Source organism: Anabrus simplex, chromosome 7 (genome assembly GCF_040414725.1).
Source record: "Anabrus simplex isolate iqAnaSimp1 chromosome 7, ASM4041472v1, whole genome shotgun sequence".
Lineage (NCBI taxonomy): Eukaryota > Metazoa > Arthropoda > Insecta > Orthoptera > Tettigoniidae > Anabrus > Anabrus simplex.
This window is the reverse complement of record NC_090271.1, coordinates 226,343,023-226,364,841: the sequence shown is the minus strand read 5'-3', so window position 1 is coordinate 226,364,841 and position 21,819 is coordinate 226,343,023. Positions and strand designations below refer to the sequence as shown.

Below are 21,819 nucleotides of genomic sequence, written 5' to 3'. Positions count from 1 at the left end.
GCTTGGCCCGCCAAGGTCGCAAGCGAGCACTGTTACTGCCACAGATGTCACTCCGGCTGATCAATACCAGGCCGGTCGCAGGCACGAGACCACAAGGGGTTTCTGTCGTGTCGCTGGCATCAACCAAATACCCAGAAGAAGGGAGTGGCAGCCAAGAGCGGGGTTTGAACCCAGAGTAGGATATTGATTGCGCGGCTAGGCTGCTCGCGTGATGTCAGCGAGAAAGCCATGCCAATCCCACACATGGTTAAACAGAATAGAAATATGCTACCATGTGAGAAGTAACCATAAACATCGACCTTCGACAGCCCGAAGAACAAAACAATAAAGAGAAATCCTCCACATTTAGCAAGTTCATAGATGTCCAGCGAGAACATAATGAAGAAACAGTAAATGCAGTTCTGATAGTGGTAAGTGGTTTTATTGGACCAGAAAGCACCCGAACGCCGCCCTGGAAAATAATTTCCTCTCAGAATCTTGTTGTTATTATTACGTATTTAGCAATTCAGTTACATAAATATTTTGAATCCAGGCATTAGTGGCAAAACATTAACAGTCATGGGAACATCACGACACTGTTTTTGAGATCCAGTACGAGTCCCTTTGGCGATTGCTGAATTAATAAGACGAGTTCCTGTTAATATTATTTTCCAACTAAATCACTGACTGTAAGTATACTGCATGCATAACGACATAAATACAATCCTAGCATCCCCTGATAGGAATGTGGGTAAACAACAGTAACATTTATCATACAATTGCGCCTGGTAGCTAGAACGGGACGATATTTTAAGACACCATAAACTGTAAGGCAGAGACAATCGGTGCTGTATCGATCAGTCAAACAGAAGAAATTATTAAGAGTGGGGAGGAAGTCAGGAAAATCTGAATCATAGATGGAATATGAGCCTTCCGAGTTTTCATGAAGAACTAATAAGCAACAATTATTGAAAAACGAAACATCTGCAAGAGAACAAGACGATTTACAATTAATGTCAACAATAATAAACCAGTCTTTGTTGATCGTTACGGTTAGTTGCCCAGTCGATTAAGACTACATGACTGGCCTTGTTTTTAAACTGCAATTATTTATGCATGCTGTGTGATACGAAAACAATACGGAGCGCTAACATTATGAATGTCTTCAGTTCCCATGCGGGCTATTAGTTACGAACCATCCTGTACTCCACTACGTAACGCGATAGAAGGAAGCTGCTGCTGATGTGATGACACAATATGGCCTCTATATGGGTCGACCGGCAAGAACTATCACTCAACATATCCCTAACTAAAACTTACAAAAGAATAAACGTCTTCTCGCTTTCTAGAAGGGAATTCTGCTAACCATCCACCTCATTCTAATGATTTACTGTCCTTGCTTATCAATACTGTCACTCATACGTAAGCGAATCTCAGCTCGCAGAGGGGTCTTTAAAGGCCACACTCCCACCACACGGCGGATCGCTGCAATACATTCACTGGAGGCCAAACATAGCTAAAGACTAACCAACATCATGCTTTTACGTACAAAACATAATAACCGAAGAAGAGAAGGTACATCCTCGGCGTTGAATAGATTTCTTTGTCGTAAAGATGTAGAGCATTACTGCACTGACTGTACTGCGTGCAGAGCATGCGCCGCGAATGTACCTATCTACCTCCTGTGCGGCTGGCAGCCATGCAGCTGCCTCTTCTTGGCTTGTTCCCCCGGCTACAGCTTGCTCCCCTCCCCCGGGCTACTTGCAACTCACCCTTCAACTGCTTTTCCTAGATGACTCACGGCAACTTGACCACGCCTTACACTTCTGGGGGTTTAGCTTCAATGCTCTTTCCTAGCACTATATGTGTAATAACCACAGTCATCAAAGAAAGTTAAACTAGGATGGTGCATGCATTTCTTATCTTTTCCAGTATGTACCTACCTTACTTTCTTCTAGCATTCTGCATCCCCTAGTGTATCCACAACACAAAGAGAGTGCTTACTCCTGCAGTACGAAGCGCCGCTCTGCCTCTGCCTGCAATGGCCGTGCCACCACCCGAACGTTATCGACTGGCCTACAGCCTACGCCACTCTTGGCTGGCTCGTCCGCCTCGCTCGCTAGCTCGCTTCGGAGGCCGAGGACACGTCACACTCCCAGCTCAGGCGGCTGTGGCTGGCTGGCTCCCTTCCTCACCGCGCCACACTGCCGCCATCTTGCGAAGAAGAGGAAAGCCCAAACCGTTGTTAAATGCGTTCATCAACTCTGCAAGAATAATTAACCTCGCGCTAATTGTGACGTACCATCCTTCAGAATCAGACAATACAATCCAAACACAACACAATACACTGTTGATCTTCAGCACACATTTAGAGTCGATACACATATAAATGATCTCAATATTCCACAGCTAGAGGAAGGTCACTCGAATATAGCCAGATTATTCCTTCCCCTCAAACTTTTCAATAAACCATTTTAACTGAATGAAGAAACGTCATCCGTGATACAGCAGAATGGCACCTGCCGAGGAAGAGCGATGGCACAGCGCGACAGATCGAACTTTGACCACCACTCAAGCACTTTATCGGGTTCCACGTTATCGTGCGCATGAGGCAACGCCTCTCTCCACAAAGACTTCAGCTCCCAGAAAGTATGTCCCTTCGAAACCCACCTCAGACGAACTGATAAACGTGAGCGTAACGAAGAAGGTAAACTATAGGAAATTCTTCAAAAGGGGAGTACAGCATGAACGGTCATCACTGCCGCGGTCTAGAAATAACATGGCAGCGGGTTCGAATCTCAGCCTCACCCCGAATTTCAGACTGGATTATTAGGACTAGAACGGGAGCATTTAACATGAGATAAAGCTCATTAGGTTAGCATACCTACTATTCTCCAACAGCGGCCGATGACTTCGATGATAGGCTCCCCTAAAACAACAATTCTCCTTCTTCCTGTCTTTTCCCAATTTACTGGGGTGGCACTTTACAAGGATTTGGCCGAGACGCCTGGGTGCTCTCCCTAATCCCAACCACTATGGAGGGATGTATTCACCACTGCGTGTTTCTTGCGGTGGTTGTTAGTGTGGCGTGTTGTGTGTAGATGAAGAGAAGTGTATGAAGACAAACCCAGGCCCCGAGCAGAAGCAATAACATTACGCACTTAAAATCCCCAACCCGGCCGTGAATCGAACCCGGGGCCCTCTAAATAGAAGACCAGTACGATGACCATTCATCCAAGAGTCGGACTTAAAATAATAATAATAATAATAATAATAATAATAAAGTAAATTCGAGTCCTCGACACCCCCAATGGAAGCGAGCTGCATGTGTATTTCTAACCACATACCAGCGCTCTTGTCAATCTTAAATTTATGACAGTACCGAGAATCGAACCCGTCCTCCGAGGACAGACGCTAATAGCACTAACCGTTACACTATGAAGGTGGAAAATAATAACTATTGCCACCATCAATGTCATCGCCTTGTTCGACTCCATGGCTAAATGGTTAGCGTGCTGGTCTTTGGTCACAGGAGTCTCGGGTTCGATTCCCGGTAGGATCAGGCATTTTAACCGTAATTGGTTTATTCCGCTAGCACGGGGGCTGGGTATGTATGTCGTCTTCATCAAAAGGCGTCAAATCAAAAGACCTGCATCCGGCAAGCCGAACTTGTACTCGGACACTTCCGACATTAAAAGCTATACGCCATTTAATTTAATCGTCCCGGAGCCTTTCCGAATATTTCGTGTTAGATGCTAAGAAACAGAACGTTAAAAAAAGGAATCTATTAAAAACTTCCTTCAGCGTATTTCGATATTTCGATAGGCCTATTTCGTTTTGGCAGAGAGTTAAAACGCCGGGAGCCCTTTCTGATACGCCGTGAATTGGTAAAACATTCGAACTCAGGATCAACGAGGTTCGAATTTCAGCTGTCCGGATGGAAAGCCATTATGCTAGTCACCCTCGTGTAGTTTGGGCGTCTATCGTTAGTAATAATTTGTTTGTCACAGTTTTTACCATCATTCTTCCCTGATACCCATGAAGTTTGGTTCCTTAAAGCAGCAATGATATTTGTCAACAATTTTGATCTCAAATCAACAGTATCCACTGCCTGTTGTATGAGGCAAAGAAAAAGGGAACTCTAGGGGGTCGCTTACCAGAGTCTGGCATTGCTTCAACTTACTTGTGCCAGGCTCCTCACTGTCGTCTTTCTTATCCTACCTCCCTTGGTCAACTCTTGTTCTCTTCCGATCCCGCCGGCATTATGTTTACTACGTCTATGGATCCTTTAATATTGTCCTGCCCTTCATGATCCTTCCTTTTCTCCGATACCTTCATTCCTCCAACCTCTTCCTTTTTCCTTTCTAATTAGTCTTACGAGGGAATGGCTGCCTACTAGTCCTTCCCCTTAAAACAATAATCACTACCACCACAAGAAAAGCAAGTATTTATCACTACAAGAGCGGCCAGCACAAACAGTATATTAATTATGATACAGGGAGATGTGTTTCAATTCAAGAGCCGATCTTCTTTCCTGGCCATTTACTAGGGAGTCGGATGTGATCTAAGCTACATTTTACGGCCGGATGCCCTTGTGGAGGAATATATTCACCGCTGCATATTTGTATGGTGTTTAGTAGTATGGTGTGTAAGACGAAGACAAATACCCAGCCCCGAAGCCAGAAGAATTAACCAGAAACTGTTAAAATTCCTCGTCCGATCGATTATCGAACCCGGGACCCTGTGAATCGAAGGCCAGTACGCTGACCATTCAGCCAAGGACCCAACTACTACTATAACACATGTTACGAGACGTATATAATCTGTTGCTCTTGGTTCATCATCTCAGAGTACTTGCAAGTATCTAAGTCCTGGATTCTGTAAATGTAAAGTAAGTCAACGATTTCAACCAAGGTACCGTAAAATGAGGTGATTCCGATCAGGTTGTGTGAATCCGATCATTTACGTACTTTTCAACAGTAGGAAATATTGGCACGGCATCTTAACAACAGTCCCGTACCGGATCTGTTCTGGATGAACTGGTCTACAATATTGGTAAGCTGTAGTGCACAGTCGTCGCCTACGTTTAAGGGCACAGTACTAAACATTGTTGTTGTCAACAGTTGTTTCCCATGTGTTCCACACTCGAGAAGTAAAGACATGTCAGATAAGTTTTGTTGCCTGCAAGTACCTCCGTGCAGAATTGTAAAGTTGCGATATTTTTACTCTCATACAAGGTCAACTCTTCATTTGCATTGTAGTGAAAGTGAATCTCCTAACTTCAAAAGATGCATAGAATAATAACTTTACCTACGTCATGGAATAATGAAAAAATATTTTTCTTTGTTTTTTATGAACACTTTTCTTTGCTTTGTACGTTCTGTGTAGAGAAACAAATAGTTGCGGGGCTAGTGTGTTTCTTGTAGATAATTCATTATTTTTACCCACAGCATGTCCATAGACAACACAGTTTTGACACTATCCGTATCTAATTATAATTTTGCAATTTATTTATTACAAGTTGCTTTACGTCGCACCGACACAGACAGGTCTAATGGCGACGATGGAACAGGAAAGGGCTAGGAGTGGAAAGGAAGCGACTTTGGCCTTAAGGTACAGCCCCAGCCATCATTTACCTGGTGTGAAAATGGGAACCCACGGAAAACCATCTTTAGGGCTGTCGACAGTGTGGTTCGAACCCATAATATCTCAAGTACTGGATATTGGTCGCACTTAAGCGACTGCAGCCATCGAGCTCGGTATTTTGCAATTTTGCAGAGTGAATCTGATCACGCAAGTTTATAAGGAGGTTCTGGGACGAACCCGAAAATCGATTTCCTAGAACAACCTTTCGATCAATTTGTGTTATTTCTGCCTGAGATGCAAGTTCATTTTACAGAAAAACAAAGCAAACATTACTATCAACAGCTTCCTTTTTTTCAGAAATATCATTTTATATGTACCATCTTCAACGTTGCCAATAAAATATCTAACCCTCTTTTTATAGGAAAATTTTTACGATGGTGAAATAATTTACTTTTAATTCTGCACTCTCTTTTCCCTCCTCCTTGTCTCATTTTTATTTTCCTCGTTCTCCTCTGTATCACGGTTAGGTAATGTAGAGATAGAAGTCGTGGTAAATATAGGCCTACTGTAGATATTTAATATTATAAACGATTATGATACTGAGTAAATCAACCTTAATGTCGGCAGTATATTTTTTTACCACTTGAAACTCGCGTAATTTAGGTTTTCTGGGAATCATTCATAATAATTCAAATAATATTTTGTATAGCACTACTTTTAGAAATAAGTGTACCATACTGTATTGTTTTTACAAAATAAGATTGTAATAACATTTGACAAATTGTTATAAATACTTAACATACTTTAAAAATTCAAAAATATTGATCGGATTCACACATTGGTAGATTGGTTCCGTTCTTATATGCAAACTAAGTTAGTGATCGGATTCATACCACCTTGCGAGGTGAAACTGACCAATTTAAATAATAGGTGAAAATATGAACCCCCTCCCCCATGGCACTTAAACGCCCTTGAAATGGCCTTGGCCTGTCCAGCGACCGCTGCGCAGCCCGAAGGCCTGCAGATTACGAGGGGTCGTGTGGTCAGCACGACGAAAATATAACAAAATCAGAATGAATTTGTTGACCTAACAAGGTAATCAAAATGTTAAACTTCTTAAATATTTACCCCAACATTATCCTCCTTCTGACAGTACTTTAATGAAATGAAAATCCACAGCCTGTTTCTAGTCATTCGACTAGGTCAGGAATGGAATGAATGAAGCCCCCATCTAGCAGCGAGGATAGGAACTGTACCGGCTGCCGAAACCTTTCGCACTCCTCTGGAGCAATGATTATGACTGACGGATGAAATGAAATGGAATTGGAGAGTGTTGCTGGAATGAAAGATGACAGGGAAAACCGGAGTAACCGGAGAAAAACCTGTCCCGCCTCGGCTTTGTCCAGCACAAATCTCACATGGATTGACCGGGATTTGAACCACAACACTCAGAGGTGAGAAGTCGGCGCGCTTCCGCCTGAGCTACGGAGGCTCACAATACTTTCATAATCATATAATATATTGAGGAATTCCAGTCTATTTCTGAAAGATGGCACCATGATCAATTCCATGATTTAATATTCGGTACCTCAATACTTCGATCAGTAATCAAAGGTTTCCATGATTCTACCACCAGGTGACAAGCCATTACCAGAAAGGATGTTTTCAGAGATGAATTCAATTTGGTCTGATGAAAGGAATCAACTTTCAGTTCAGCAATTAAATTACAAAATGTCATTTCATAAATGTCCCTTGCATGGACTTGTACCATAACAGTTTCTTTAGGGACCGATGACCTAGATCTTAGGCCCCTTAAAACAACAACAACAACAACAACAACAACAACAATCAATCAACCAATCAATCAATCAATCAATCAATCAATCAATCAATCAATCAATCAATCAATCAATCAAACAGTTTCCTGAAGAATAACTAAACTTCAAAATTAAGCTACACATATTCAATATTAATCAAGTAAAAATAGGAATTTTTAAATTCATGTTTTGGAATCGAGAAGGAAAAAAAGGGGAGCAAATCTGAACTGTGGGAGACAGTTATAAAGAAACGGCTAGAGCTGTTGTTACGAAATTTGAATAACATATGCCTGCAACATTTGTAAATTCCACCTTAATACTTCAATAACGAACTGTTGGTAATTATGTGGAAACCCGATATATGCGAACACTGGGTCGGAGACTATGAATACCTACTGAGCTCTCTGTTTATTAACATCCAGCCGTGGGGTAAACTTTACGTTTACAGAATCCAGGACTCATACTCGCAAGTACTCTCAGATGATGCAGCAAAAGCAACAGACTATATATGTGTCTCATAACATGTGTTATAGTAGTAGTGGAAGGTAAAATTTATGCAAATTTTCCAGTAACTATTCATGATTCAGAGAAATCTTACGAATACTCACTAATTTATTACATGCGTGACGTAATGTTTTCACGCCGTACTTTGTCCGGGGACTATTCCTTGAATCATTTCTCTAGTTCCCAGAACGAATGGCGAATTTCCCTGGCTTTACCCTTGCTTGTTACCTGTGGTCAGAATTTTCCATAGTGCTGTATAACAAGTAAGTTACAAATTGTTACATTGTTAACGTTATTTCAACTTCTTTTGTCGTGTAGCGAACTACTCCATATATTTAGCCATTCTGGCCAATTTGGCGATCAGTTTTAGCTACGTTTCACCATCAGGTGTTGACGACACTGTCTCCGAGTGCCTTCTCAGTCAGCTAAAAATCAACGTTCAGAAATTGTGCATCGATCAGTTTACTATTCGTGTGATTCGTCGAAATATTCATGAATTTTACGTCAATAGAGTGCTTCCGACCACTGACAAACTGAAGAAGCAGCTTGACAAAAATATGCGAGACTTTCTCATTATATCAAACACAATGCTTCGACAAATAGTGAACAATATTGGGTTTTGCCATTAATGCTTATTAATGCCCGTACTTATAGACATCATATAGTATAGGCTTTTGGGCTTGTGCCGTGTCAAGAAAAGAAGGTGAAATTCTTAACGTTTCGCAGAAAACTGTCCTCTGCGTCCTCAGAAGAATATCATGTCAATATTGGGTTTTGTTTTTAAAAACTGCACAAAAGGCCATCACCACCAACAACTGTAGAATAGAAAAAATTCAGAAAAAACAACCCCCATTAACATGGCTTGAAGTCGAAACAGACTAAAGAACATGCGAAACGGAAACTCCTCGGGCTTGGATCACATCGCCTCAGATATGACAAAGGCAGCTGGAATACCAGGATTAAATGGGCTCTCGGTGATCTGAGAAGGAAACAAAATCCCAAAAGACTGGAAAAAAAGGAATCATAATCCCAATGTTTAGAAAGGGCAACAGACGGAAATGTGGAAATTACAGGGGCATAACGTTGTTGTTAGACACCATGAAAGTGTTAGAAAAGATGATTGAAAAGAGACTTACGAAAATAGTGGAACATTTGCTTGAGGAAGAACAACACAAATTCAAAAAAGATCGAAGTATTATGGATCTAATTGTTGCCGTAAGAATGCTTTCAAAATAGCCTCCGTGGTTCAGGCGGCAGCGCGCCGGCCTCTCACCGTTGGGTTTCGTGGTTCAAATCCCGGTCACTCCATGTGAGATTTGTGCTGGCCAAAGCGGAGCGGGACAGGTTATTTTTTCCGAGTACTCCGATTTTCCCTGTCATATTTCATTCCAGCAACACTCTCTATTACCATTTCATCTGTCATTGCCACAGAGGAGTGCGACAGGCTTCGGCAGCCGGCACAGTTCCTATCCTCACCGCTAGGTGGGGGCTTCATTCATTCCATTCCTGGCGCGGTCGAATGACTGGAAACAGGCTATGGATTTTCATTTTAAATACTTCAAGAAAAGTACTGGGAAAAGGGAAAGAATCTTGTGAATACATTTTTGAACAATGAAAAGACCTCCGACAGTGTCCATCGGAACAAGGTCTGAGAATGCCTGGAAAACCTCAAGGTGCCAAAGTATCTGACTGACAAAGTAAATATGCTATACCAGAATTGCTACAGTGGCGTCCAAGCTGGTCCCAAACATGTTCTATCGGGGACAGATCAGAGGATCTTGCTGACCACGGGTGTACCTCAACAACATCACGCAGACAGTTCATAGAGACACGTGCTGTGTGTGGACGAGCATTGTTCTGTCGAAAACATCGGGAGAGTGGAACGGGTGGATATTGAAGGTGAGTTATGGGCAAAACCACTGTTATAGATGTAACCGTAATTTGCCTGAGTAGTCGGGATGTGCTGGTTGTACCGATATTCCCGGCTCCAACACTTTACCACGACGACACTCTCTCAGCACTCACATCCCTGTTCAAACAACACTACTGCAGTCCACCAACTCACACGTTCGCAGCGAGGTTCCTTTATATATGCCTGGTGATGAAGTTCTGGTACCTTCGGGGAGCGGAGAACGTTCGGGTTTTGCCTTCCAGAAAATCCACAGACACCAGACGAAAGACACAATAGAAGGAGAGACCGTGGTATGCCCTTAGGCCGGCTTGGAGGTCTCCGCCCTGACTCACTCATCCCTTCCCGGAAATACCGAAGGAAGTTTCCAGAGGGTTGGCAATCGGATGAACACGTAACAATATACTGTATTAATTTAGAATCACAGTTTGTGCCAGGATGATGTTTACGACAAATCACGCTTGCCAGGGATTGAGTATAAGTATAATATTTTTTATTTATCTTTTGTTTACAGTACTTTCCAGCAACAACATAAGTAAACATGACCATCACGTAATTCCGAACAATTACAACATAATTTAACTGCCTGCTGGACGTTATAAAAACTATACAAGACAGGATATGGCCGGCAAACTTAAAGTAAACACTCCCGTGCGGAGTTCGAAGATGCACGGTACAGTCTCTCCTCTCCTCTTTCTATTTCCTCGTTTATTCTCAAAGTTCTTTACCTATTTTTGAATGATTTTTGGCCATTTATAGGCACATACGTGCGTAAAAAAATGGAGTGAAACTTGTTGTTGTTGTTGCTGTTGCGGGAGTCGTTGATTGTATTGGAGCTGTGTGTCAGATAATAATGTTTAAGTGTTGTTAGTGTTCGTCGTGCTGTATTATTGTCGAGTGGTACGTGTTGAGTAGTTCAGTGTGTGGAGCAGTTACAAAGAGTGTGAGTTAACTGTGTAGAAATGACAGTGCGAATTATCGGTCTTGTCTGGAGTCGAGCCGAGTGTACAGCAGTCGTGTGATTAGGCAAGTTATCGAACTTGTCTGGAGTCGAGCCATCGTGCTGCCTGATATTCAACAGACTTGTGTTCGAAACCAAATACAGGAAACTGCTGAAGGAAGAGCCTGGTGCGTGCGAAGCGAAAGGAAAGGTGAGGCCTGCTAATCAAGATAACGGAAGAATCGTCCGTTTCAGGAAAAGACTGCCGTGGGGAGTAGAGAATTTGTAATTAGCTACTAATTAGAGAAATATTGTCGTTCTTTTTCAAGTATAATTGTGTATATGTGTGTGTTTCGATTGGGTCATCCTAGATTAAATTAGTTCAATAAAACAGGCAGCGTTTTATTCGTAACAGTATTTCGAAGAACATTTGAATTACTTTAATGGTTGTTTTGTGAAGGAGTTAAAGTATTTGTACGCTCTCAGAATCTTATACATAAGCTTTCTTCAGGCCGGTCAAACAATTACAAACTGCTTATGGACATTGATGGTTTAAAACAGACATTTCTTAATTAGGAAGCGATCATCATGCAACTGATGAAGGATCAGTCAATTTTCTTTAAAAAAAAAGTAAAACATTCTCTACAACTAACCTTCAATCTAGAGCACCTCATTAGCTTTTCGGTGTATTTTAGAATTAATCTGAAAGACGTCAGTTGCAGAATGCATTTCAATCAATTACTCATTTCCTTATTTGTAGCTAAGGTCATTCATCTCTTCTCTTCAATACTTCAAGCAGCCGTTAGACTTAGTAACTATTCCCTTTTCATAGTGATTCACAAAAATAGTCACTCAAGCGATATTGGTACAGATGGGAACCTCTTTTCGCACTCCCAGTCGTTTAGCTGTAAGTGCTTCGTCCTTGCTCTCATAGATAGCGACACATATAAATATTGAACTGGTACCAGAGCCGGGGATACCGGTACAACCAGCATCTACGTACCTGTCAGGCAAATTACGGTTGCATCTATAACAGTGGTTTTGGCGATATCTCACTTTCAGGATCCACCCGTTCCACTCATTCGACACACACACAAAATTATTTGCTTTACGTCGCACCGACACAAATAGGTCTTACGGCGATGATGGGATAGGAAAGGGCTAGGGGTTGAAAGGAAGCGTCCGTTGCCTTAATTGAGGTACAGCCCCAGCATTTGCCTGGTGTAAAAATGGGAAACCACGGAAAACCATCTTCAGGGCTGCCGACAGTGGGGGGGTCGAACAAACTATCTCCCGAAAACTGGATACTGACCACACTTAAGCGACTGCAGCTATCGAGCTCGGTCCACTCATTCGATGTTCATAACATTATGTATTCGTATCTCAATATGTTCTATACATTATTTTTCAAACATATGTTTAAAACGTTGAGAATTTAAAAAATTAAAAGCTCACATGTGCATGTAGAGCTAAAAATCGTATAAAACAGAAATACAACTAAATACCTGACATCGTGAGTTATTTCTTATCATTCACGTAAGAAAAAATAGTGAAAACGTAAATCCATAGTCTGTTTCCAGTCATCCACCGGGTCAGGAATGGAATGAATGAAGCCCCCATTAGCGGCAAGAATAGGAATTGTGCCGGCTGCCGAAGCCTGTCGCACTCCTCTGGAGCAATGATTAATGAATGACAGATGAAATGAAATGATACTGGACAGTGTTGCTGGAATGAAATATGACAGGGAAAACCGGAGTACCCGGAGAAAAACCTATCCCGCCTCCGCTTTGTCCAGCACAAATCTCACATGGAGTGACCGGGATTTGTACCACGGAACCCAGAGGTGAGAGGCCAGCGCGCTGCCACCTCAGCCACGGAGGCTCTCCAGAAAAAAATAGTATAAAATATAAAATGGAAATTACATTTTTTATAACTGTTGTTATTTACATATTTTTGATACATCTACTATTAACAGAGGTATCTGAAAAAAATCATTATCAAAATTTCCTATAAAGTTACAACTCCATCCTATACAAATCAAATAATAACAATAATAATAATAACAATAACAATAACAATAACAATAATAATAATAATAATAATAATAATAATAATAATAATAATAATAATGTATGGTGTCAGTAACCCTACTAAACTGTGTACTAGAGAATATTATCAGGGAATGGACTACCACACTATCATTAGGAACTGGACTATATCAATCAATCAATCAATCAATCCTGATATGCATTTAGGGCAGTTGCCCAGGTGGCAGATTCCCTATCTGTTGTTTCCTAGCCTTTTCTGAAATGACTGCAAAAAAATGGAAATTTATTGAACATCTCCCTTAGTAAGTAATTTCGATCCTTAAATCACCCTCCTATAAACGAATATTTGCCCCGATTTGTCCTCTTGAATTCCAGTTTATCTTCATATTGTAATCTTTCCTACTTTTAAAGACACCACTCAAACTTATTCGTCTACTAAGTCATTCGACGCCATCTCTCCACTGACAGCTCAACATACCACTTAGTCGAGCAGCTTGTCTCCTTTCTCACAATTCTTCCCAACCCAAACTTTGCAACTTTTTAGTAACGCTACTCTTTTGTCGGAAATCACCCAGAACAAATCGAGCTGGTTTTTGCTTGGATTGTTTCCAGTTCATGAATCAAGTAATCCTGGTGAGGGTTCCATACACTGGAACCATACTCTAGTTGGGGTCTTACCAGAGACGTATATGCCCTCTCCTTTACATCCTTACACAGCACCTATATACCCTCACAAGCATGTGCAGAGATCTGTACCCTTTATTTACAATCCCATTTATGTGATTACCCCAATGAAGATCTTTCCTTATATTAACACCTAGATACAATGATCCCCAAAAGGAACTTTTACCCCATCAACGCAGTAATTAAAATGGAGGGAATTTTCCTATTTGTGAAACTCACAACCTGACTTTAACTCCGTTTATCATCATACCATAGCCTACTGTCCATCTCACAACATTATCGAGGTCATTTAGTAGTTGCTCACAATCTTGTATCATTTATTACTCTATACAGAATAACATCATCAAGAAAAAGCTTTATCTCTGATTCCACTTCTTTACTTATGTCATTTTATATATATAAGAAAACATATAGGTCCAATAATACTGCCTTGAGGAATTCCCCTCTTAATTGTTACAGGGACAGATGAAGCCTCGCCTATTCTAATTCTCTGAGATCTATTTTCTAGAAAAATAACCACCCTTTCAGTCACTCTTTTGTCCAGTCCAATTACACTCATTTTTGCCAGTAGTCTCCCATGATCCACCCTATCAAATGCCTTTGACAGGTCAATCGCGATACAGTCCATTTAACCTCCTGAATCCAGAATATCTGCTATATCTTGCTGGAATCCTACAAATTGAGCTTCAGTCGAATAACTTTTCTTAAACCCAAACTGCCTTCTATCAAACCAGTTATTAATTTCGCAAACATGTCTAATATAATCAGAAAGAATGTTTTCCTAAAGCTTACGTGCAATGCATGTCAGACTGGCCTGTAAATTTCAGCTTTATGTCTGTCACCCTTTCCTTTATACACAGGGGCTACTATAGCAACTCTCCATTCATTTGGTATAGCTCGTTCATGCAAACAATAATCAAATAAGTACTTCAGATATGGTACTATATCCCAACCCATTGTCTTCAGTATATCCCCAGAAATCTTATCAATTTCAGCCGCTTTCCTAGTTTTCAACTTTTGTATCTTATTGTAAATGTCATTGTTATCATATGTAAATTTTAAAACTTCTTTAGCATTAGTCACATCCTCTATCTGGACATTACCCTTGTAACCAAAACTCTTTACATACTGCTGACTGAATACTTCTGCCTTTTGAAGATCCTCACATACACACTCCCCTTGTTCATTAATTATTCCTGAAATGTTCTTCTTGGAACCTGTTTCTGCCTTAAACTACCTATACATAACTTTCAATTTTTCACTAAAATTTGTATGACCGCTAATTATACTTGCCATCATGTTATCCTTAACTGACTTCTTTGCTAAATTCAATTTCGTATTAAGTTCTTCTTACTTCCACAGGCATTTCTAACTCTATTTCTTTCCAATCTGCAACTCCTTCTTAGTATCTTTATTACTCTAATATAATAAGGCGGGTCTTTACCATTCTTTACCACCTTTAAAGGTACAAACCTATTTTCACATTCCTCTACAATTGCTTTAAACCCATCCCAGAGTCTGTTTACATTTGTATTTACCTTTTTCCACCGTGCATAGTTAATTTTTAAAAACTCTCTCATGCCTGCTTTATCAGGCATATGGTACTGCCTAATAGTCGTATTTTTACGACCTTCTTTTCTATCACATCTATTTTTAACTATGACAAAAACAGCTTCATGATCACTAATACCATCTATTACTTCGGTTTCCTATAGAGCTCATCTGGTTTTATTAGCACCACATCCAAGATATTTTTCCCTCTGGTTGGTTCCATCACTTTCTTAATCAGCTGTCCTTCCCATATTAACTTGTTTGCCATTTGTTGGCCATGCTTCCTGTCGTTCGCATTACCTGGGCTGGGAAGACTTTGGAGAAAGGAGACGAGCTGCTCGACTAAGCGGTATGTTCCGAGCTGTCAGTGGTGAGATGGCGTGGAATGACATCAGTAGACGAATAAGTTTGGGTGGTGTCTTTAAACGTAGGAAAGATCACAATATGAAGACCAAGTTGGAGTTCAAGAGGACAAATTGGGGCAAATATTCGTTTATAGGAAGGGGAGTTAGGGATTGGAACAACTTACCAAGGGAGATGTTCAATACATTTCCAATTTCTTTACAATCATTTAAGAAAAGGCTAGGAAAACAAGAGATAGGGAATCTGCCACCTGGGCGACTGCCCTACATGCAGATCAGTAGTGATTGATTTGATACCTTCCTAGTTGACATTTGGTAAATTCAAATCTCCCGCTACAATCACTTTCCATTCCATGTTGTTCCATCATACCTGATTAGCTTATCAAATAATTCTGAATCAGCGTCAGCGCTACCCTTTCCCGGTCTGTACACTCCAAAGATATGAAGTTGCCTATTATCTTTAGAAATGACCCTTACACCTTCATGTTTGTCATCTTTAACCTTTTCGTAGCTTACAAATTCTTCTTTCACCAGAAAGAATTCTCCTCCTCTCACCATTCCTACCCTATCTCTACAATACACACTCCAGTTCTGTGAGAAAATTTCTGCATCCATTATATTATTGCTCAGCCATGATTCAACTCCTTTTACAATATCTGGTAATTATATATCTATTAAATTACTTAATTCTATTTCTTTCTTTACAATACTTCTACAGTTCAACACTAACATTTTATGTCATATAGATTGAATACAGGAAAGATAACCTCAATGTATCTTGCCTAGCCTTTCCCCAACAACACAGAGGAGGATACTCACTAACTACAGAGCCTTCACATCGCAGCTAAGAACGGTCTGAAGATCAGTGCACAAAAAAAAGAGTTCACGACTAATACTAAGGGAGCCATCTACAATCCCACTGGAAGACACCACCATTGGCAAAATCCCTGCAGTCAAGTACAGAGTGGCTCACGAAATGTCATACATCGGATATGTTTCATAAAATGTGTAAACCTGGGCTCACAACCATGTCCTTTCGTGAACAGAAACCATATTTCATGCGTGATCCGACAGGCAGCACCACATCTCGCGCATGCGTACCGGCTGCCAGTTATACAGCATGGCGGACAAAGGGAGACTGACGCGTGAACAGAAGGTGAAGGCAGTGTTGTTTTATACTGAAACAAGGGCGTAGTTCGGACCCAGGAAAGGTTTAGTGTTCGTTTACGTACTCGGTGGGCTCTTGCCGGCAGACGGTATACAGACTGGCCAAGCAATTTGAAACAGAACGCAACATACTCGAGAGAAAACGCCCCGCCTCAAGCCGGTCCGCTCACCGGAGAATGTTGCTGCAGTGAGAGCGGCTGTGGCTCGGAGCCCCTCCAAATCCACCAGAAATGCATGTGTTCAGCTGGGCATCTCTCGTCGGTCAATTCAGAGAATACTGAAGTCTGACCTTGACGTGTTTCCATACAAAATGACAAATGTTCTGGACTTCCTGTATGAACATTTCGGGCCCCGTGTGATGTCCCATCGATATCCACTGCGTTTTCAGAGCGGCTCAATCTGGCCACCGCATAGCCCCGATCTCAATCCCTGCGCCTTCTCCCTTTGGGGATATTTGAAGGAGACAATCTACCGGCTTAAACCAGAAAATGTACAGCAATTGCAAGCGGCCATTGTGACTTTCTTCCGAGGGTTGAGTGAGGACTTTTGTCGTAGAGTGATCGCGAACATGCAGGTTCGTCTCGAAGCTCTTGTAACACCGAGAAGGCGGACATATTGAACATGTCCTGCACATGGACTAACCATGCACACGTCAGTGAATGTTGTAACGCCATTTTGTATTCAATATGCTGTATATTACATTTTCTATAAACAATTTCCAGTGTATGACATTTCGTGCACCACCCTGTACCTAAAAGAGTGGATATCAGCCAATGAGAGTGAAACGTTGACAATATACGCCAGATGTGCCTAGTTGGAGAGGGTCTACCACTCCTGCAAGAGCATTTACACATCCAGATACCTTTCCAAGAATCTTAAAAACTTAAACATTACAACTCGGTAATAAGATCCCCTGTCCTCTACGCCTCTGAATATCTCTTGATGACTAGGAAGGGCCCACTCAGGAAAATAGAGCTCAAGGAATGGAAAATCTTAAGAATATTCGGACGTACAAGATAAGAAGATGGCACTTAGAGAGTCCACTGATTCAGTCGATTGCACAATGCTTGCACTTGGCCTTATAGATATTATTACTGACTGACTGAGATTCTGAAGGAGATCGGGATGAGATACTGAGAAAGTAGGATTATCTACAATCTGTACAAAAATCACTCTGCAGTGATAACAATCGAGGGCCCAAAAAAACAAACAAACAAACAGCAATCCATAAAGGAGTGAGGCAAGGCTGCAGTTTGTCCCCTCTCATTTTCAATGTTGATATAGAACATGCGGTAAAGTAAAACAAAGGTGAATTTGGAAAAGGAATCACAACCCAATGAGAGGAAAGAGATTTGCCGATGATATTGTTATTTTTTCTGAATCTGGAGAAATTGCTGAATGGTATGGACACAGTCTTGGAGGAGTACAGGATGAAAAAACACATATAAAACAAAATTAATGGAGTGCAGTCGAACGAAGACAGGTGATGCAGGGAGTATTAGAGTAGGATCAAGTCTTAAAACTATATGACTATTATTACTTTGGTAGTAGCACAACCAACGATGACAGAAGTAAGGTGGACATAAAATGCAGATTAGCACAAGCAAGGAAAGCCTTTATTAAGAAAAGAAATTTGCTCTATTCCAACAATGATATGGGAATTATTGGAAGACTTTCGCCTGGAGCGTGGCATTGCAGAGAAGTGAAACATGTACAATAACCAGCTCAGAAAGGAAGGAATAGAAGCTTTTGAAATGTGGTGTTACAGAAGAACGCTGAAGGTAAGATATGTAGATCGATTAACGAATGCAGAGATACTGAACCGAACTGGTGAGAGGAGAACGATTTTGCTAACTTCGACCAGAAGGAGTTGGAATGATAGGCCACATCTTCAGATACCCGGGACTTGTTCACCTAGTTTTTGAGGGAAATGTAGACACGTAAGAATGGTAGGGGTAGACCAAGGCATGAATATGACAAGCAGATTAGAGTAGAAGAAGGATGTAGTAGTTACGTAGAAATGAAAAGGTTAGCACAAGATAGGTTGGCATGGAGAACTGCATCAAGCCAGTCTGTGGACTTATGACCCAAACAACAACACTTAATGTAAAATAAAGATGAAATGGTTATCCATAATTAAGAAAACCCGGTCTAGAAAGCCAAGAATAACGGCCGAGAGAATTCGTCGTGCCGACCACACGACACCTCGTAATCTGCAGGCCTTAGGGCTGAGCAGCGGTTGCTTGGTAGACCAAGGCCCTTCAAGGGCTGTAGTGCCATGGGGTTATATTTTTTAAGAAAAAGGTACGGAGACACAATCAACTGTTCATTTATCTTGACGCGGTAACGCGTGACTCCCTTCCCAATATCAGACCCTAAAGTGTGCAGGATGATCGACCCAGCGTGCACTAGTTCATGTGAGAATATTTGTTTCGTTTTCTCCCCATGCACACTCGGCCGCGCCGTTGGAGAAGTCTCACTTACACAGAACCTCCTTGCAGCTGTCAACCCTAGTACACAGTCTATTCAGAGACCTCCAGATGACCCAGTTCTCTTGGTGTCCTGCAGCCAGGTTCACAGATGGCTCACCATCCAATCGATGAGACGAGAGAGATACAGGAAGAGCCTTCCTGTTCCCTGGATGACGACAATGCTCTCGGCTGTTTCCAATACAGGAGTTCAGTTGTTTAACGTAGCACTAAATCAGTTAAGCGGACTAGAACTGGAAAGGAAGTGGCCGTGGCCTTAATTAATGTACATCACTTGCATTTGCCTGGAGTGAAAACGGGAAGCCACGGAAAGCAATCAGCAGGGTTGCCAATGGTGGAGTTCAAACCCACCATCTGCCGAATTCAAACCTACACTTGCAAGGCCCGTGGCGCGCATCCAAGTCGCTCAGTTTCTGAAGGAGTATAACATTCTGGGATTCATTCAGCCCTCACCAGAAATGAGTACCAGATTAATTTCTGGAGGTAAAAGCATACGGTCTTCACGACCTCCACAGTGATGGCTTTGTACGGTTTTTACAGTTCGTGACATCATAAGATAATATGTTTATGAAGACAGAGTAGAATGTTTTACAGTACATAAGTTAATCAACCATACTAAATGAACGAGAAGGGTCTTGATGTACTGTAGAGCAGTGCCCAAAATTGTAGCATTTAGGGCAGTCGCCCAGGTGGCAGATTCCCTATCTGTTCTTTTCCTAGCCTTTTCTTATATGACTGCAAAGAAATTGGAAATTTATTGAACATCTCCCTTGGTAAGTTATTCCAATCCCCCACCCCTTCCTTTAAACGAATATTTGCACCAATTTGTCCTATTGAATTCCAACGTTATCTTCGTATTGTGATCTTTCCTACTTTTAAAGACACCACCCAAACTTATTCGTCTAAACGTTACGTCATATAGACAGACGGATTGTACCACAAGGCACCGTATTTAGCGGTCTAAATGGCTGGTCCTTTGTAACGTATTTTCTCGTGTCTCATCTATTCATGGGCCAGATTGAGTTAGAAACGTTGAATAGGGTGAAATTAGGGTAAGATTGTATCACAGTGCATTACTTTTTGGATAATTATGTGACAACTACAAACATAACATTTGTCTCACATATGGCTACTGGGTAGGCCAATGTAAGCGTAGAATTTGATGATTCTATTTTTCCTTTATGTGATTCAAAGTATGAATTATGCGTGTGAAAATTGCAAAATTTACTTACAGTCGAGAAATAGAGACAATTTTTTTGCTAGTTGCTTTACGTCGCACCGACACAGATAGGTCTTATGGCGACGGTGGGATAGGAATGGCCCAGGAATTGGAAGGAAGCGGCCGTGGCCTTAATTAAGTTACAGCCCCAACATTTTCCTGGTGTGAAAATGGGAAACCACGGAAAACCATCTTCAGGGCTGCCGACAGTGGGGTTCGAACCTACTATCTCCCGAATACTGGATACTGGCCGCACTTAAGCGACTGCAGCTATCGAGCTCGGTAGAGACAAATGTAACGACAAAATGCCATAGGACCAAAGTTGCAGACCACTCGAAACTGAACATTGTGCCATCCGTTTTGTGATAGGTCTTACCGTTTAACCACGAAATACCTTGAAATGGCGGCCTGCACCGTCATTAAAATTGCCTCCATATTTCGATATTCTTCGGGGATAAAAAGTGAAAAATTTAAAGATCTTGGAAGTTTTCCGTCGGGTACAAGCTAAAACGTAAAATTTTGCCAAATTCCAATCTTCTAGCTCGTCTGGCAGATTGTGCAGCAATCTTGATTTTGGGGAAGGGGGGGGGGGTAAAAAATTAGGACTTTCAGGAAACTAAAGCTAAAAAATATGCAGGTGGTCAATGGACGGATAGTTGTATGAAGATTTCGCCAAAATAGTCAATGTACAGACACACGATTGTTACGATTTATATAGATAGATAAGGAATCTGCCCCACGTACAACATCTTTTGGGCTATGTCCGCTGAACTTAGCCTGCAAAACCGACCTTTCATGATATCTCCCTTATTAATCCTCCCATCGAAAAAATGCACATGAGAAAAAGTTTTGGAAATGGATTTCCATAAAGGTTGGTCGATTTCCAGTCAGGATGGTCTTGTATATATTTTGGGAGAGTAAAATCACTATTTCGGTTCCCTATAAAACCCCAGTCTATTCCGGGAATTTGAAATGGTACGGACTTTAAAACCTACCTATGGACAAGTGGGTGCTAAATATAAAGTTTGGTTGAAATATCCTCAGTAGTTTTCAATTTATATGAAATACGATTTACACGGACCCGCTTTTGAGTTAAGTCCGTTGGGACTTGTGCTGAAAAACCGTCCGTTAATGATATCTCCCTTATTAATCTTCCTATCGAAATGATGCACATGAGAAAAAAAGTTTTAGAAATTGATTTCCATTAATTTTGTGGGAGTGAAAAATCATGGTTTCGGTATCGGATAAACCCTCAATAAATGTAGGTATTCAGAAATAATATTGGCCCTAAAACCAATCCAAGGACAGGTCTGGAAGAAATATATCAAGTATTTTTAAAGTTATAAGAAAACAGACAAACATACAAACATACAAACATACAAACATACAAACATACAAACATACAAACATACAAACAGACACCAAAGCTAAAAAATATGCAGACGGTCATTATTACACCTGAAACCGATAACTGTACGGAAATTTCATCAAAATAGTCAATGTACAGGCACACCGTTGTTACGATTTTATTTATATAGATACAGAATAACATCATATGCAAAAA

General features: G+C 41.1%; 1 protein-coding gene and 1 long non-coding RNA gene across 2 annotated transcripts in view; both read right to left on the bottom strand.

Moving 5' to 3' along the window:
* The window catches only part of LOC136877787 (uncharacterized), a 144,250-nt gene extending 142,228 nt beyond the window's left edge, over positions 1-2,022 (bottom strand). The window contains exon 1 of the mRNA XM_067151994.2: positions 1,923-2,022. Within this exon, the coding sequence (XP_067008095.2) occupies positions 1,923-1,940 (18 nt within the window). The 5' untranslated portion in view covers positions 1,941-2,022. The remainder of the gene's footprint in view (positions 1-1,922) is intronic.
* Positions 2,023-2,082: 60 nt separating this feature from the next.
* LOC136877338 (uncharacterized) overlaps positions 2,083-21,819 on the bottom strand; it is a 304,515-nt gene continuing 284,778 nt past the window's right edge. Inside the window, exon 3 of the long non-coding RNA XR_010860752.1 lies at positions 2,083-2,243. This is a non-coding gene — a long non-coding RNA (uncharacterized lncRNA). The remainder of the gene's footprint in view (positions 2,244-21,819) is intronic.